Raw genomic sequence first — 19,601 nt, 5'->3', positions numbered from 1 at the left:
TGTAGATGACAACGGACCCCTGAAAGTGCCATCGCAAAGGCCTTCCCTTAGGAGCAGTAAATGACAGTCATCCCCTGGAGGCGCCATCCCAAAAGGCTTCCCTAAGATGCCACAAAGACAGTTAAAAAAAGGCAGCCCCTGGAGGTGCCTTGGCAAAGGCTGCACTAACATGCCATTAGTGGCAGTAAATGACATATGATCCATGGAGGAGCTTTCCCAAAGACTGAACTAACATGCCACTAGTGGCAGTAAAAGACAGATGACCCCTAGCAGAGCTTTCCCAAAGACTAAACTAACATGCCACTAGTGGCAGTAAATGACAGATGACCCCTGGCGGAGCTTTCCCAAAGGCTGCACTAACATGCCATGAGTGGCAGTCTATGACAGATAGCCCCTTAATGTGCCTACCCCAAAGCCTGGCCTAACATGCCACTAGTGTCAGTAAATTACATATGACCCTTGGTGGAGCTTTCACAAAGGTTGTACTAACATGCCACTAGGGGCAGTAAATTACAGATGGCCCCAAAATGTGCATAACATTCCACTATAGGCAATAAATATGACATACCCCTGGAGGTGCTATCACTAAGGACGCCCTTGGATGGCACTTGCATCAGCAAATGGCAGGCATAACTTACACTGAGGTGTTGCCAAAAGAAGCAGAACATTAAAAATAGACCCCAGTGGAACCATCACTAAGGGCGCCTTAATATTTCTCCTATCGTCACTCTAAATTTCCTCTCCCTCTTCTTCAATGCAGCTTTCCCCTTCCCACCCGACTGAAACTGCTCATTTGTTGTCGCCAACTTCCTTAATTTCTCTGAGTTGTCCTCACTTCTTGTTCTATCGGACGTTTCTGCACTCTATGGCATGGTGGACAATGATATTTGTTGTTCTTCTCTTCTCTCAATCGCTGGCACCGTTCTTTCATGGTGCTCATCCTATCTGTAGGATAACTCTTATTCTGTGTCTTGAGCAAGCGTTCACTCTTCTACTTCCCCCTATAGTTGGGTGTTCCCCAAGGCTCTGTCGTTGGGCCTCTTGTGTTTACACTTTATCCTATTCCTTTGTCTTTCATTATTAGTCCTTAGTGCTTATTAGAAGACAGACACATCTTTTTGTGTGTGTTCTTCTTTCTCTCACCTGCTTCACTCTTCTATTTCAGGGAGTTTTTTGCTTACCTATAAGCTCAGGAAAATAAAAACTCGTAATTTTGTCAGTGGCATCAGAAACAGAGATGGTGTTCTTCGGTTCACTGATGCCTTGAACCTTGAGGTATTTCTGGACTTCTATGATGATCTGTTGTCTGCCGAGAGGCCTGAATCCGATGAGCACGACTCCTATCTTGATCTGCCTGTGCTTCCTCGGCTCTCTCAGCAATCTCGGTACCAGTTTGCATGGCTGACTACAGAGAGTAAGACGAACTGCACGATCGCCTCCTTTCTTAACCAAAGGGTTCCAGGTCAGGGTGATTTTATGCTGGCTTTTTATAAAACTTTATAACGTCTCCAGGGCCCCTTAATGGCCCTCTTTAATTCTTACCTTGATTCTGGCTCCATGGAGGAATCTCTGCTGACACTCATTCTGAAACCTGGGAAGGATGCCACTTAGTGCAGCTCCTACCATCGATCTCCCTTCTCAATACTGATGCGAAGATTTAATCCAAAATCCTGGCCTCTAGTTTGAGGGAAGCACTCCCCTCTTTGATCCACCCAGACCAGACAGGGTTAATAGTCGGCCGTATCACGCATGACAATATCAATGTATTGAAGGTAACCCTGATGTCCTTGTAGGCGCTTGACACCGATATGGTGCTTGAAAGGGTGGACTGGGGGTTTGGCTCTAATCTTATAGGGCTGCTCATGAACTGCTATAATTCCTTGAAGACTAGGATTTGTCTGAATAGTAACTATTCACGACCTATACCGATCACTAGGGGCACGCACCAGAGCAGCCTTCTATCTCCTATGAAATTTGCCTCAATCATGGAGCCCCTGTCGTGCCATGTTCGGTCCAATCCGAATATTGTTGGTATCTCTATAGATGGGACTGAACACAAGTGGTCTCTCTATGTCTTACTTACTATGGCTCGGTCTCTCGTCACTCCCGCCTCTTATAGTGACACTTACCCTGTTCGAACAGATTTCGGGCTACCATATTAATAATGATGAAATCAGTGGGACTGAACGTCTCGGAATCTGTTCCCTTTTCATTGAAACGATAGCTCTCTGGATTATCTGGGAATCAAGTTGACACCACACCATGATGACCTATACCGGGCCAACTTTCCACCTCTTTTTAATTCCCTTAGCTCGGACCTCATGAGTTGGCTGGGACGGGACTTTTCCTGGCTTGACCGCATTGTTGCAGTGAAAATTAACATTCTCCCTAAGCTTTGGCATCACGTCCTTGCTCTCCCAGTACAGGTTCCATGTTCCTACGTTCAGTCCTTACATCAGGAGTATAATGGAGTGTATCTGGGCCGGCAGTATGGCTGCTAAGCAAGCCTCACACGCTAACAAGCATTGTGGGGGCTTGGGTCTCCCGATCTTGCAGCTAATATCGCACACTTGATGTTTTGGGACACTGGCGCTGGTAAGACTCTATGGGAGGAAGTTGAAAAATCAGTCACTCAGTTGCCCTTGTCGGCTTTGCCCTATCTTGGGAGTGTACACAGGGGTGCTAGAGGGGATCGTCTTTCTTTCACAAGGTCTTGCTGGCTTACTGGGAGAGAGCCATTAGATTGTGGTAGGTTCTCAGGGGCGTGGACCCCCTCTCCCCTGTTTTCTGCAATCCAGACTGTTTACCTGGATTGAAAGAGATGGACTTCCGGGAATGGTAGAATTGTGACCTTCTACATATGAGTCAGTTGCGTTGCTGAGGTGACCCCCTCACCTTTGATGTATGTAAGGAGGCTTTTGATGTCCCAGAGTCTGAACGTTTCAGGTACATACAGCTCTGCCATTGGATATCTAATCCAGGGATTGGCGCAGCCGGAACACGCCCCCTCACTGCTTTGGAGCTTTCCGGGAAGGAAGACTCACCTAAGCATAGGATTTCTAGGTTGTATAAACTCCTGGACAGATCCGACTCCGCTGTCGAGTTTTCGTATATGTTGCAATGGGAGAGAGACTTGGGAGGCTGTAGCCCAGAGAACACCTGGGGTAAAATCTGTGTGAGGGCCACCATCGATTCGCGTAGCATTATTAATTAGGACAATGCCTACAAGGTATTGTACCAATGGCACTTGTACCCGACCCGTCTTCATAAAATGAATAGTTCCATTTCTCCGTATTGTTGGAGAATGTGTGGGAATCTTGGGGATTTCCGCCATCTTTGGTGGAATGTGGCTGAGTTCGCCGATTTTAGAAGAAAGTTTGATTAGGTGCATTACGTATTCCTTGTTATTTGGACCCCTTAGTGGTTTTGTTGGCACCAGTAGAATTCATCTACCCGCTGAGGGGTAACAAAGCCACATTGATCACCCAGCTGTTGCACTCTGTTTAGGAGTTGGAAGCTGGCAGAGGGCCCACTGGTTAATGTTTGGTGGAGAAAGATTTGGGAGATAGCCTCAGTGGAAAAAGTCTGTGCCATTGCTCAGGGCCACCTGCCCAACTATGTCTCCATTTGGCTTCCCTTACACACATTTTACTGAAACCTATCTTGTATATTTGGCCTCAAATGCTACAAACATTTTCACAGCTTTGAAATGGATGTTTTATCTGTATTGAGTTCTGCCTGATATGACCTCCCTCTCTGTGTGTTTGGCTATTTGCTCGATTTTACTGTACTCCAATATGACACTTTTTTTCTTTGTGTTTTCTGGTTCTCTTGATTTGTAATTGTTTTGCTTACAACTTTGATGAATAAAGTCTTGAATGCACTATTAGCCACCTTTCAAACCCCAGGTATGGCTTATACGTAGAGATTACCCTGCCACTAGACACATAGGCCCACAATTATTATGTTTGTGTATCAGAGGTGCAGCAGTTAAATGCACCCTCTGTCTGCAGTCACCCTAGCTGAACACCCTTTCTGAGATGGATTACCTGCATCACATTTTAAGAAGCTAGGACTTCTGCACCCTTAGCAGAAGGCAATACATTCAACATTGCATGATACTAAAGACTTTGGCGATCATTTTATAAACACCCAGGTCATAAATTCATGCTTCACTTTTACAATCCAGAGTATTGTCATTCTATATGAAGGCAGAGTGGGGGCACGGAACAGCATACACGTTTGTGTGGTGCATTGCCCCTCCACCTTGAAAATCTCAATGGTGTTCTGCCAGCATAGTAAATGCAGGCGGATTGCGTAGGAACCCCTTGTAATGCTGCCTGCAGAGAGCCATGGGCAGGCAGCATTACACTTACACATACTCTTTCTCTAAAGCAGATGGGAAGCGTGAAGAGTAAAGGCAACGCCGCCTTTCTTTTACTCTATTTCCACTCCTCCGTGGAGTGGATCTTTTATACATAAGTGCAGACAAACAAGGTCCCTTCTAATACAATTTAGTTTTTCTGTTCAAGTGACCCCACCTGTGGGCTATTCATTGGTTATTAGGTAGCCTTGGCCTGCTAGCTGCACTTGCTGCTGTGAGTTCCCTCCATCCCTCACCACCCCCGCCTCCTTCAGACCCCATTAAGAGAGTGGGGTGGAAAAAGGACATCTTTGTTCATGTGTTTATGTTTTGGGAGGTAGAGGAAGACTTTCAGACCTCATTACGAGGTAGGGGGTTAATGGCGCCGGCAGAGCTGCCGGTGCCGTTAACCCCCTACTGCACCATTACGAGGTCCACTCGTGGTACCCGCTAAGGACGCCAGGATGCTAACAACGGGCCTGTCATTAACGGGAGAAAAGAGAGAGAGGGAGCAGGGAAAATATGAAGAAAAGAAAAAAGTGAAAGGAAGAGTGAACCGGATACAAAATACTGGATTTGAGTGCATTTGAAGGGCTAGAGTGTCTCTTCACTAGACTGACTGACCTCATACTGTTATGACCTGTACTGGGGGAGTGAGCCAGGCTTTCAGAGAGCTTTCTGCCTCTCAGAACAAAGCTACTACTGGGTCACCCTTCTGCCTGGCATACCAGACCTCAGATAGGTCCTCAGAAAGGAGTATGACATCTAGCACGTTCCACGGGAGCGTGACACTCAGAACTCTCCTGTACTCTTCTGTACTAACAGCGCCCTGTCTTTTCCAGAAGCTCTGATTGCTTTGATTGTTTATTTTGTATTTAATGTATGTTACACAATCCTGACACCTGAATATGTGAAATCGATACATATACAGCCATTTGTCATTGATGGTCTTTGCTGAACACTATTATCATGGTACTGTCTGTCCTTTTTTGATAATTGTTGAAATATGATTAATGAATCCAAAAAGTCCCAAAAAAAGACAAAAACAGTGGTAACAACAAAACAAAAAATGCTGTAAGATATCTCTGTCAAGTGAAACATGAAAAAAGTTAATATGTTTGCATAAATAGTGTAAACACCAAAATGTGGATGGCAGTACGCCCTCCTTACGTTTCAATCCTACTTAGCCCATATTCCTGCCATCATTAGGGATGTCCCTCCTGTTAATAATCTCAGAACAAAGGACCAACACCTACACCCAACACATAGATGCCAGCCTGCAACAATTTGGATGTGTAGTGTGGGCACCATCTTGCGGCTTCCCGTTTACAATTTGTTGGAGTCCTCCCCAAGGTAGGCCTACTATGGTCTTACATCTCGCCCGGGCCACAATAGCCAGCCAATCATGAGGACCTTGGAACAATGTAACTCTGCTGTGACGTGCACCCCCAGAGGGCAGCCCATAGGGTGAGTTAAGTGGGATCTAGATGTTCAGAAACATTCATCAGAACGGGTATGGTCACCGTGTTTCCTCTCTCCCTTTTGCAGAACTGTGGCCTTCCGCCGATCCTAGAAGGCCCGGGATCCTACACTGTGTTCGTGCCAACAAATGCCGCCGTGGATAAGCTGAGAGATGGAAGGCTGATCTACCTCTTCACTCAGGTGAGGGCCTTAAGCAGAACAAAATGCCCAGTGACACAAGGGTGCCCGGTCCATGGGATACGAACACTCAAATATCAGCGCTTGGGATTGTGTGTGTGGTGTTGATGTAAGTAAATGCCTGGCACAACGGGACAACATAAATGAAAAGTGACATTTCTGGGGGGTGGAACACAATGCTATCCTTGGGATATAAGTGACTGCATTAATCTAAAGGTATAACCTGGAGAGTACACGATTATATGCCATCTCCCAGAATGTTGGTAGGCACACATTCCAAACCACCACGTCCCCCGCAGTCGCACCAATCAGTGCCAGTGGCATTATCAGCCAACATCACGCTCCATAATGAGGACCACACACCCTGCCCAGTCTCCTTTGGTAGTGCAGGCTGACAGGAGGGGGGTGGGGCTTTCCTGCATCCTTTTGTTCTCAGTCATGGGTGCTCAGCCTGGATGAACGTTGCATGGTGAGGACGTTTGAGCACTGTTTCGGCTCTCTAGATTTTGGGTCAGGACCATTAACCTGGCCAGCGGTCACCCACCAAATGATAGAGCCCGCTGGTGAGTTCATCCCAGTTATAAAAGTGTCTAATGTTCTGTTTTCACCTCAGGCTAAGAACAAACTTCAGGAACTGGTGAAGAATCATATCTTTTCCACGGCAGCGGTAAGAGACCTGCTCAATTTCTGATTCTGAAAAGTATACTGTCAAATAGACTTATTTAAATACCCTGTGCTTTCCCTTAGTTTTGTAGGTTGTTCACTACATGAAATAGTCAGTACGAGCTGTACTCAGCGCGTCATATAGCAATATAGTGCTCTCTCTTTCTCACTGCTATTTATGTCTCTGCTTTCCTCTGTCTAACTCTTTCTGTCTCTGTGGGCGAGAGTCGCATTTTCAGATGCTTGTTTTCCAGAGTCAGAGCATCTGTTGTTGACATGATATGATATGATATTTTAGTTGTATCGCGCTCGTACACAAGTGTTTCAGAGCACGACTAGGCAACGGAGGGGAACAGGGGGAACACAAAAACAACAACTATCTTACTAGGCCCAGTGACATTGAGAACGTGCAAGTGCATGGGAAAGGGAAAAGGGAAAAGTGCTTGGAGGGGAAGTGCAGAGAAGATAAATAATAAATAAAAATAAATAGAAAATGGAGGCAATAAACAGTGGTAGTGCAGCCAGCAAGTGGCATGTGCTGTGTTTATGGCAGCAGACTGGGTGAGTCAGACAAGTGCAGAAAAAGAGAAAAGGGGGGGTGCTGTATGGGTACAGATACAGTCCACTAGTGCAAGGGGTGGCCAGGAGGCAGTTCAGGAGGGCGGCAGGGTGAGTAGGTACCTGGGCCTAAGGGAAATAGGGTGGCCAGGTGCACAGTGCCAGGAGAGAGCCGGTCAGCAGGGGAGAGGGGGAGCGAAGGCAGAAGCAAAGAGGAAGGTCTTGAGGTGCTTCCGGAACCGGAGATGGTTCTCCTCAAGTTTTAGAGTGTCAGGGAGGCTGTTCCAGAGGGAGGCCCCAGCTGAAGATAGAGATCTACCCCCAGCTCGTTTCTTTGAAAAACGAATGACCCGGAGGGAGTTAGAGGTAGAGGAGCGGAGAGCTCGAGAGGGGAGGTATTTGCGGAGGGATAGCTGCAGATATTTTGGACACAGGCCCCAGAAAGCCTTGTGGACAATGCAGAGGGTTTTGAATTTAATCCTTGCATCCAATGGGAGCCAATGGAGAGATTTCTGGACTGGAGAGATACGATTCCAGGGCTTGAGGCCAAGGACAAGTCTCTCAGTCCTGTTCTGGGTAAGCTGCAGAGGGCGGAAATTAGAGGCAGGTAGATTTAGAAAGAGGCTGTTACAATAGTCCAACCTAGTGAGTAACAGGACTTGGGAGACAGTGAGCTTCTGGGGGAAGGAGAGGAAAGGCAGAGTATCTCTGAGGAGGTGCAGTAGGAAGTTTGACTTTTTAGAGACCTCAGATATGTGGGCGGAGAAGGAAAGTGTGGAGTCAAAGATGACCCCAAGGTTCTTAGCCTTGCAGGTGGGGGTAGGAGGAGGGCCAGGGGAGGCCGGCCAGGGAGTGAGGGGAAAGGATGGAGATGGTGTGCTGATGTGTAGGATCTCAGTCTTGCTGGCATTCAGACAAAGATCATTGGCGGCACGCCACTCCTGACTGGCAGTTAGGCAATGAGCGATGAGGGAGGGAGAGGAGGTGGCCGAGGGTAGCCTGAAAATGAGTTGAGTGTCATCAGCATAGCATTGGAGCTTTCAGCAGAACATGAGCACAACCATAGAAAAAAGATTGATATGTCAAGGGGGTAAGGGAATTTCTGCGTTACTTTATGGTTACAAGTACATTAAGAGCAGAAGCAGTAGGTGTGACCCTAATGTGAGGGCCAACCGGTTATTTAGAGTCGTATATTATCATTGTGTATGTCCTACAGAAGTGCCACCATCCCATTCAAACCATATTTCACAAATCTGGAGAGGTGAGAGGAATGCTTTGCAGTGGTGCTCGGGTTCCGACAGACTTTTGCCTGGGTACAGAGGACCATGCTGCATGGTCTGAAAATGTTTTTATTTTCTATGTTTTGTTCATTAGTGTTTGTACATACTTTAACATATCTGAGTGTTCAGCAACACTACAAACCAAAATAAACATTGTGCCTTATTCTCAGTGTGCCGGAAACAACGGTGCCGGTAAGCTACTGGCACTGTTGTTTCTGTACCGGCACACTACAACTCTGAGGGCGGGTGCCGTCCCGCCCGGCTGGTCAGACCTATAGGGCTTTTCCGGCAACAACGGTGCCGGTGCTCCTGTGTCCCCATTCCCATAGAGTCCTGTCAGACTCTATGGGAATGGGGACTAACTAAATTGCTGGCACCTGACTTCCCGGCCGCCGGACTTGGAATAGCCGGTGGCACTAGGAAGTCAGGCGACAGTCATTTTTTACAGGTCTGGCGTCGACCCGCCGGTAGCACCGGCAGGATTACCACCGTACCCGTAATGTGGCCCATTGTCTTGTTAAGTGGCCTTTCACTAACAGCTGTCTTTATCAATATATTTCTGCGTTTGAAAAATGTACTGTTATCTTGGCTTACTTAAGCAGCATATTTGACCCTTACATTTTGTAGGTTGTTCTCTAAATTAAATAGTATAGTTCAACAACATTAACATTTTTGAATTGACAGCCACCAGCAAAAAGTGCCTGGCAGCAAGTGTGGGTAAAACACTTATTTGTATTCCCGCTTGTTCTCAGAACATAGGTTTTGGGGCAAAATGAAACAAATGGAACAGGATTCATTTTTCACAGAGAGAGACAGGTTTTATTGTATAGCTGCAGCCATTTCCATCATGGTCGCACAATTCCGCCATGGGAACCACCTGCTCTCTCTCTCTGTCTGTGGCTGCCTCTCTCCCATCCAAAGGAGAGCGTGTATACATTCCCTAGCTAGTATAGTCTTACAAGAGGTGTTTGACCCTGGCTAAATTTGTACTCCTGCCGAGGCCTCAGCTTACTCTCCTGCAGCTGTTCCTAGGCTCTGTAACACCCTAGCATTTGCTCTGTAAGCACAAGTGGGCAGCTGAATCCATACATAGACATTCACTTAAACTACAAGCTCAGGAGTTCTAAGACAAGATATGCTCTCAGTTTCATGTCAGATAACCTATGCCAAAAACTGGCTCCCAAAGCCTACATTATTTAATATATATAGCTCACACAAGCCGAAAGCAAGCCTCTCACATCCTGTTTTTTTTATCAAGAGTGTGGTGGGCCCTGTATTGAGAACTAACCTGTACAAAGGTCCAAATAAATGGGGTTCAAAAAGAGGACCTTGGGCCACTGTTGCCTTCTCATCCACTCGTCAATGCATGTCTGACGTATCCGGGATAAGGAGATTTTGCCGCATTAGATTTCATCGAGGTAGAAATCAATGATTCTTTTACAATGGATTTTGACGGAAATATATGTGGGGGATGGGATTAGGTGAATAATTAATTAAGGGAGGTTAAGGGGGGGCGGGTGCTGCAGGGGGTCTCCCCTTGCATATATTTGCGGCAAAATCTACCAATAAAAAAAATAGATGATTTCTGCTTCGATGAAAATAATTCGAAGTAATCACATAGAACCATATTTCCATTGGATCTCCATAAAAGACCAACCATCATATACCAAAAGTAGTCGTCTGACGCACTACTTAGTAAACAGGCAGCGAGAAAGAGGATTCTGCTGGTAATCAAGGTATAGCTCAAAGCCTCATGTCTGTCACTGCAAAGTCACTGAAGTTGGTGTCCTCCAACTACAGACTAAATTCTTATTGCATCACTATCTATCAGGTTCCCAGCGTAGTCTTCCTGCAGGAGCAGATGCTAAGCCCACCAGACCCCTCAATCTGGTTTCTTCAGCAGTTAGTCCTCCATACAACTACTGAACTGACCAGTCTACGGGTAAAGGGGAAGTGGATAAAACAACAAACGCTCAGGTCTTCTTCAACAGCCTTCAACTCCAGTTCCTCTTTGTATGTCTTGTTGATTAACCTGCAAGTTAAATATCTATTTATACACCTTAAATCATTGAACTCATACCTGTGTATAAACGTCTAATTCCCAACCTTCCCTGAAAACCTCCGCCCATTGCTAGGAGGCCTTCTTTGAATTTAGAATAAACTGGTCTTCTGCTCTCTTTCAGCTGAGTTAAGAATTGCCAAAGTTCTTTTGTTGCCAAAGTTCATTTACTAATATCTCTTCTCACAGTGGGGACGCAGTTCTATTCAAGAGTTTTACTTACTGGGAAAGCAGTTCTGAATTTAGAGACGTATAAGCTTGTGGCTCAAATGCTCCTTTCTTCTTCCTTTTGTCTTTGTTACATGTCTTTTTGCAAAGGCCTTTAAACAGTTCAAATTTACATGAAAGAACTGACAAATTATTTATCTCAAATATTCTTTAACTGATTCACGTCGTGAAATTTCTTGGTTGAAGTTTACCTAAAACTAGACTTCTGTGTCTGTATTTTAGTCACCTACGGAGCCGGGGCGCTTCGTGAAACGTCAGGATCCTAACAGTGAATTTTCTATTTCATATTTGCTGCACTGACTCTGCTGGCCGTGGCGTGGCACACCGTGAAACTGGCACGAAATTCAGTAATTGGGCCGACCGAAGCTTCTAACGATCGATGACCCGCGAGACCGGGGCTCACCCGCAGTGGAAATTAACTTCCTATTGACGCTCGGCACAGCATCGGGTGCTTTACTCTAAAGTGAGTGAAGCTACAAAATGACGTCAGCGCGATCAAGCGACAAGACCCTTCGCAAGTCGGTCTTTTAAATAAAAAAACTCAACTATTTACATATAGTTGTAGGCGCACGAAGCCATACAACTTTTCTTTTCACACGCTTGACTTCTGTCTGCTACACTATACGTGCACAAGGCAAGATAGACCATTTGCAGAACGGTCTTCCGGTTATGAGCTACTATGCACGCCAAGGCTTAATCAGCTGTTTGTTACTCGCGCAAGATCGCAGTCAGCCGCCCACATCACGTGTTCGCGGTGCAGAGGTTCAGATTGTTTTTTCTACTTTAAATCCTTTAAGCACCGTCCATAAAACATTTCCTTACATAAACGAGTTTTGTAATTGTTGCGCTGAATCTCTTATTAATCTCAATACAATTGGATGTCTGCTACAGTAGTTAAGGTAATTTTCACCTGAGCAATCAAAATCTACCAACCAACCTTAAATCATCACCCCAGTGCTTAACCCAAACTTCCTGGAAACTGACAGATGTAGGGGAACCTGACACTATCAGGACCACTTTTGAGATACCCAAACGTAAGCCCAAACTAGTGGTATCCTACTCTCCTTCACATATGCAAATCTACCAATGGAAGCTGCTCCTTATATATTCAAGAGGTAAAGTAGCACATCACTACAGTATGCAGATTGAACTGTAGCCCTGTTCCACATTCAGTACTAGTATCAGGGTGATACCCACACCGTTTACAACACATGAGCCGATTTCCCATGTGGAGGAGCTCACCTGTACCTTTTTCCCCCAGACTCTTCCCTGTGCAGTGCTGTCACCACTGCCTTAGGTTGATATGTTTCCAAATTCTGGGTTTCGCAGATCATGTCCTTCCCCCAATCTCCAGTTGCACAGTAACACTCCACCCACTGCCAGTTGCATTGGCTATGCTTCTTCCTCCTTTTCTCCAGAAGGCAAGGTGATCCTTATACTTTACTTGGTCACGCTTCACCCCCATCCCCCATATGAAACATTGCCTTAAATATCGCACTCTTGCCTAGGGTTAACATCTAAAGGACCTATGGCGGTCTGGTCAGGGATTTTGTCATAAAATCGTTTTCAACCTTCTACAGGAGTCTGATGAGGACGCATTCTGTCTACCCAGGTGCGACTGCGTCGTCCACAAAGAGAAAGCGAATAGCCTCGAATCGATAAACCTAGCCACCTTGACTGTCACTTCTTCAAACCGCGGGCCCACATTGTCAAGATTTAGGCTGAACACAGTGTGGAGGTGAATACATAACCCGGCATATGAAGTGGCAGACAACGCGTGTGCATATCATTTTATGACGTATCAGGATCCAACGGATCTGTGCCAATTCAGTGGAAGGTGTCACACAGCAAGGTCATCCCAATGTAGACCTTACAACAGCTTCGCTTTATGGGACATTTCACAATATTATGGAGTTCTATTATCGAACAGTACATTTATTAGACGTGGAGAGTAAGATCTTTTCCTCACTGATCGTAAGAGGGCTGGAAGTTTTGGCTATTAAGTCGGGTCGCCTCACAAGAAACCAATCTGGGCTATAAGTGCTGTAATTATCCCCAGGGGTTGTATCTCTGATTCTCTTTGTGCTTTTTAAAAACATTCTTGAAAACCAAGTTGTCCCAGCCACATGGCAAACTTCAGTTATTATCTCTGTCTTCAAAAAGGGGGATCACACATCCCCAGTTAGCTATCGCCCCATTGCCCTCCTAGACGCGGACAGCAACGTTTTTTCTAGGCTCTTTTTGAAAAACATTGAAGCATGGATTGACAAAACGAATCGCTTGTCAAGATTTCGCACCGGGTTTAGCAGGGGCTTGGGGCTGCGTCGAATGAGCCTGTAATTAATGCCCTCACGGAGAAGGCAGCACAAAAGGGAACGGACCCCTTGTTTGTGGTCTGTGCGGACCTGACTCAGGCATTTGATTTGGTGGACAGGCCTAGAGTTCGGAACGTATTAAAGAAATGGAACTTCCCTGAAAACCTTCTAGCTATTCTTGTCCACTTACACACCAATCAGGAGCTCCAAGTAAGGTTGGATATGAAGGGCTTGCTTTCCAAGCCAATTCCTACCACCAGAGGCCTTAGGCAGGGGTGCGGTTTGTCCCCCCGCCTTTTTTGATCTGTATCTGTCAGACCTAGGTGAACGTTTATAACTGTCTGCATTTGTTCCACCTAATATTGCAAATGTACAAATCTCCTGGTTCAGTTATGTTGATGACGTAATTCTTATGGATAAGACACAAGTGTGTCTTCAGCGGCTCTTATCTTGCTTTTTTGACTATACGAACCTCAATAAATTAAAAGTCAATCCACAAAAGACAAATATACTGTGTTTCAAAGGTTCTAGAGCAAATGCTTCTAATTATCAGCTTCCTCCTTAAAATCCTGGACAAAATGACACCTGCAGGGCTTTGTTGTTGCCCACAATCTACTGGGTACTTCCCAGTCAGGCTTTCACCCAGCACACGCACAGAGACTTCTATGCTAGATATTCAGTCTGGATGATGGCAACGCTGGGATATTAATGCCTTTGGACCTCTCAGCAGCATTCAACGTGCTCGACCATGACATCTTATAGGCGCGACTCACACAAGACCTTAACCCTGCTCACCCAGCCATTAGCTGGATTAGATCTTTTGTAAGGCACTCATCTGATGCTCATTTGATAATGTGAGGAGTCCCTCAGGGAGCATGTATGTCTCCTCTCCTTTTCAATCAATTACAGACATTTTGTAAATAAATCTAAATATAAAACCCCTCCATGATCTTCTGTGTACCAGTGAGGTCCTCTTTCGAAACTATGCTGATGACACCGAGCTGCTTTTTGTGCTGTCTGGCGATATAAGCAGAGATGCCCACCACATTAGTAACATACTTAATGTCATCAGCCCGTGGCCGAGGAATAGCTGGCTATGCCTAAATGACCGAAAGATATAACTATTACTGAACACCATTAAAAAACGTGGACATTCTTATGGTTCTATATCATTAAACACCTATACCATCCCGATTACTGAGCAAAGCCAAATCCCTTGGCCAGTGGCGGCAGGTGAATTGTTAACGGGAGGGGTGTAAACAGTCCTACAGATAAGGGGTGTATTGGCCACTTTTACTCCCTACAAATAGTCAAATACTAACAAAAAATAAAAATAGGGAGTAAACATACTCCCAGCACAAAATAGGAAACTGACATGTAGAATCTTGCGTCCCTGCTTTGACCCACACAGCTCAATGGATTTGTTTGGACAGTAGTGCACGCAGTACCACAGGAAGAAACTGGTATTATGACTGCCTGTTCAGAAGAAGTAAACGTGTATCTTTAATGTGTATGAATGATTAGGTTAAAAGAAAAAAGAATTACAAAAATATTTCAGTTTTCCACTTATTCAGATATTAAATACTCCCATTTGGAAATGGACTCCCATACAAATAATTTTACTCCCAACTTTAAAAAATAGGGAATAAAATACTCCCACTTCCAAATCTTATCTGGAGCACTGGGTGTAGATATTTCTCTGAGATGCACGGGAGCCGGAAACATTCAAGCGAAGCTCTGCCCTTGAGAAAAGTTTTAAAATAATGGGTTCAAATTTTGACTTTTAGAGCACACTTTTTAGAAAAATTGGGTAAAAAGCGAGACAGTTTGCAATCGGTTTTGTAGGGTAACTTATGAAAAAATCCAATAGATGCAAGTCACCAACAGCGCACAGGACCATTTCTCCAACACCTATCATGATGCCTTGGACCACAATATGTGCCAGTATAAAACATACTGGCTGCACTAAAATGCCAGCCGAGCTACATGATAAGACTTATCATGCTTGCGTTATCAAAGATGCCCAATACAAAATGTCAATACAAAATGTCATGCCACACTAAGGCACTGCTAGACTGATTGCATAAAAATGCCTGTCTTGCTTCGTAATAACATTTTTATTTTTTATAAATTTAAAAAAATAAATATTTTAAACAAACAACACACCAAACATTACAACCTTTTTTTAGGACGTTCGTATTCAATATCAAAAAATCATATTTACCAGTGTTATTCTCTGTCCTCCCCTCTCCCTCCCCACAAACTCGCTGTCTTATCCGTGCCATCTGCATAAGCATTTTCCGGAATCTCAGTGCTTGTCGACTCATCTGAGTCTTCTGTTTCGTGATTGACCTGATGGGGATTCGCCATTGAGGTCACCAGTTGCCTCCAGGTTATCAGAGGGCCAACTTCCTCCTCTCCCCCCCTAGTGACAGCTTCAAACCATACCGTAGTTTCTGCTTCTGCCCATCTCAAGAGGTCCGCCCACCATATCTCCACTCTAGGCCTATGGGCCGCTTTCCAACACATTGCAATTCTATGCTTGGCTAAGATATAGGCCAGGTCCTTCATCTTGCTGATATGCTTTGAATTACGTGGCCTGGGAAAAATCCCAAGCATGCATGCCCAAGCAGACCTCATGTCAAGCACCACTCCCCCGCTAGCCATCCTCGTCTTTATTTCTTCCCAGAATCTCTGCACCTCAGGGCAGGCCCAGGACATGTGCAGCAACCCTGCCTCTTCCTCCCCGCACCTGGGGCATTTCTGAATAGCCGAGCCTCCAAACATAGCTATTCTACTGGGAGTCAGGTAAGCTCTATGGGTGACATACAACTGGATCTGCTGGGGTCTCGCATTCCGGGACACCTTTTTGTGGTACCTTTGGGCTCTATCCCACTGTCCCTCTGTCATGGGTTCCCCCACCTCCTCCTCCCAGTCATGCCTGAATTGGAGCAGCTCCTTCCCCGCCTTCGCCCTCAGGAGCTCATATATCCTAGATATTTCATGCCCACCCTCCGAGATATCATACATCGTTTCTAGGGAGGCATCGGGTTCTTCCACTAGCACCGTCTCAGGCCACCTCTCCCTCACCTGTTTCATGAGTCTGGTGTAAGTTATATATTGGCCTCTATGCACCCCTGTCTCCTCCTGCAGCCTCTGGAATTCCAGTGCCTCCCCTTCCTGCCAAATATCTCCGAGGGTAGCTAGGCCCACCGGTTCCCAGTATCTGCGGACCCCTTTGAACAGTTGGGAGTCTTCCCCGCATAACACCACCAGCAGCACCTGCTGAGAAAGCGGATCTGGGTCACCCAACATTCTCCATGTTCTGCGCCAAACTTCCCAGCCCAACTCCAATAGTCTCCCCATCCCCGCCATTTTAGATTTATGCAGCCACACTGTCTCTCTTAGAAAGTATGGAGCTGAATCACCTTGCAAAAGCCTGGCTTCTGCCGAGTCCTCTGCAGACAACCACCTAGCCACATACAACAGCTGTCCCGCCAAGTATTACAATTCAAAATTCAGCAGGTTTATGCCCCCCTTATCACATGTGTTCTGTAGTTTCAACAGGGCCACCCTATTCCTGGAGTTGCCCCATATGAAGCCCCTGCACATGCCTTGAAGTCTCACAAAAAAGCGTCTGGGGATCAGATACGGGACATTCACAAAACAATGCAAGAGTCTGGACAGAACCACCATTTTGAGCAAAGCTGCTCTTCCCATCATGGCCAGCGGTAATCTAGACCAGAACACCATGCTATTCCTAATACCCTCAATTGCTTTCTCTGTATTGTTTTTGTGCTCTGTCTCTATCCTATGGTAAATGTTTACGCCCAGGTACCTGAATGTCACGGTCGGCCAGGGTATCTGCAGGATGGGTAGTCTCTCCAATGGGGTGCTCTTATACCTTCCCAAGGGGAACAAACTAGACTTCCCAGGGTTCACCGATATGCCCGAAAGGGTGGCATAACGATCCATCATCTCCAGCACATATTGCAGGTTCTCCTCCGGGTAGTGCAAGTAAAGGAGCACATCATCTGCATACAGTGAAATCAGGTGCGTGCCGCCTATCGTTCGGATCCCCACCTACCCGTATTGTTGCCGCAGGCAAATTGCCAGCGGCTCTAATGCCAAGATATATAACATGGGCGACCAGGGGCATCCCTGCCTGGTCCCCCTGCTGAGCTGCCACTTATCTGAGATTATGGCTCCCGTTTTAACTCTCGCAATCTGGGAGCTATATAACATCTGGACCCATCTGATGTAACCTGGCCCCATCCCAATCCCTTCAGGATCGCCTTCAACCATGGCCACCGCACTGAATCAAAGGCTTTAACCACGTCCAACGACACGATAGCGAGCTCGCCAGAGTCTCCCTCGACTTGGTCAATGATATGGTGCAGCCTCCTATGGTTGTCTGTAATATTTCTACCGGGGACATAGCCTGTTTGATCCGGGTGTATCAAGTTACCGATTACCCTCTTTAGTCTGTTGGCCAGCACTGCCATGAGTATTTTTCTGTTCTGATTAAGCATAGACAAGGGCCTATAAGACCCACACTCCATGCCTGGCTTGCCTGGTTTCAGGAGCGGGATGATCACTGCCTCACGAAGAGACACCGGCAGTTCCCCCTGCTCATAAGCTTCATTATACATGGCAAGCAGCAGCTGGAGTAGCTCCTGCTTATACGTTTTATAAAACTCACTGGGTAACCCATCCGACCCCAGCGTTTTACATGTGGGTAGGTGTTGGATCACCACCTCCAGTTCATCCGCAGTGATGGGGGTGCCTAGATCTGCGCGTTCTAGGTCTTCGTAATAACACTTAGGATGCTTGCTTTACCAAAGATGTCCAATACAAAATATCATACCACAATCAGAAATGACTAGACTGGCTGCATTGAAATGCCAGTCTAGCTACATATTAACACTTATCATGCATGCTTTATCAAAGATGCCAATACAAAATGTCATGCCACAGTAAGAAATAGCTTGACTGATTACATACAAATGCCAGACTAGCTTCGTAATTACACTTACCATGCGTGCTTTACCAAAGATGCTGAATACAAAATGTCATACCACAATAAGAAATGGCTAGACTGGCTGCATTGAAAGGTCAGTCTATGTACACATTAACACTTATCATGCTTGCTTTATCAAAGATGCCCAATCCAAAATGTCATGCCACAGAAAGAATAATACCACTGATAATGCTTGCCCAATAAAAAATATCATGCCTGCCTGTGGTGTGCCAGCGCCTTGCACTCAGACATAATCACATTAATTATGAATGTGATTATGAGTGAGTTTGAGGTGCTGGGTGGCCAGGGTACAGCCATGGCATTTTTTACTAGGCAGAAATGCCCAATAAATACTGCCTTTCCTGCCCCCTGGGACTCCAAGCACCTCACACACACATGATCAAAGTGATTATGTGTGTATGCAAGGTGCAGGGGGCTCGGGAGCCCATCCCTGCCCCTGGGCTCCACAGCATCTCAGAAGGAGAGGTGATTTGAGCGGATGGGGAGGGGGATTGTGCAACAAAGTCATTTTTAAAATGCCTTTGTCGTATAACCCTCCTCCCCCCGACCCACTCGCCAAAATCAGCTCCATTGACCATCACATACACACACACATTCACTCAGCAGACACTCTCTCATTCACACAAGCACCCATCATCATGCACTCACTCATAACACAAGCATACACGCATCCAGACACACATTTAAATAATAAATAAATGATGTACTTACACATTTACACAACATACACATAGCAAGCACTCTAACACTGTTAAGTTGGCCAAATCCCATACACCCAGTTACTCTGTAGAAATGAGGGCGACCATAGGTTTTGACGCAGACAGTATTTTACTTTTGAATGATAGACTTTGCTTAGTTTTCCTTTCGTTGGGGCAAGTTAGGCATTTTCCCATCCTGACCTCTGAAAAATAAAGGTTTTGAAAATCTACGTATCTATGTATTTTTGTTTGATCTCTTGATACCATGCCTTTCTCACATCATGCACTCACTCATAACACAAGCATACACTCATCCATAAACATATTTAAATAAAAAACTACATGATGAACATACAGGCACACACATTTACACACCATATACACAGCAAGTACTCTCTCAATCACACAAGCTCCCATCATCGTGCACTCACACATAACATGAGCTTACACGCATCCATACGCATATTTAAATAACAAATACATGATGAGCATACAAACACACATTAACACAACATTCACACAGCATGCACTCTCATTCACACAGGCATCCAACATCCTGAACTCACTCATAACATAAACATACACATATCCATATACATATTTCAATAATAAATGATGAACATACAAACACACATTTACACACATTTACACAACATATACAAACAGCAAGCACTGTCTCATTCCCACGAGCATCCATCATCACACACTCACTCATAACAACACAAAAATGCACGCAT

The 19,601-nt window shown here is 45.6% G+C and overlaps 1 protein-coding gene across 1 annotated transcript in view; it reads left to right on the top strand.

Annotated features, from left to right (window-relative positions):
- STAB1 (stabilin 1) overlaps positions 1–19,601 on the top strand; it is a 1,160,316-nt gene that overhangs the window by 331,676 nt on the left and 809,039 nt on the right. The window contains exons 15-16 of the mRNA XM_069643183.1: positions 5,912–6,025; positions 6,636–6,689. Of these exons, the coding sequence (XP_069499284.1) occupies positions 5,912–6,025; positions 6,636–6,689 (168 nt within the window). The remainder of the gene's footprint in view (positions 1–5,911; positions 6,026–6,635; positions 6,690–19,601) is intronic.

Source organism: Ambystoma mexicanum, chromosome 2p (assembly GCF_040938575.1).
Source record: "Ambystoma mexicanum isolate Mex_15411 chromosome 2p, UKY_AmexF1_1, whole genome shotgun sequence".
In the NCBI taxonomy this organism is placed as follows: domain Eukaryota; kingdom Metazoa; phylum Chordata; class Amphibia; order Caudata; family Ambystomatidae; genus Ambystoma; species Ambystoma mexicanum.
The sequence above is the reverse complement of the archived record's forward strand: the minus strand, read 5'-3'. Positions and strand labels throughout refer to the sequence as shown.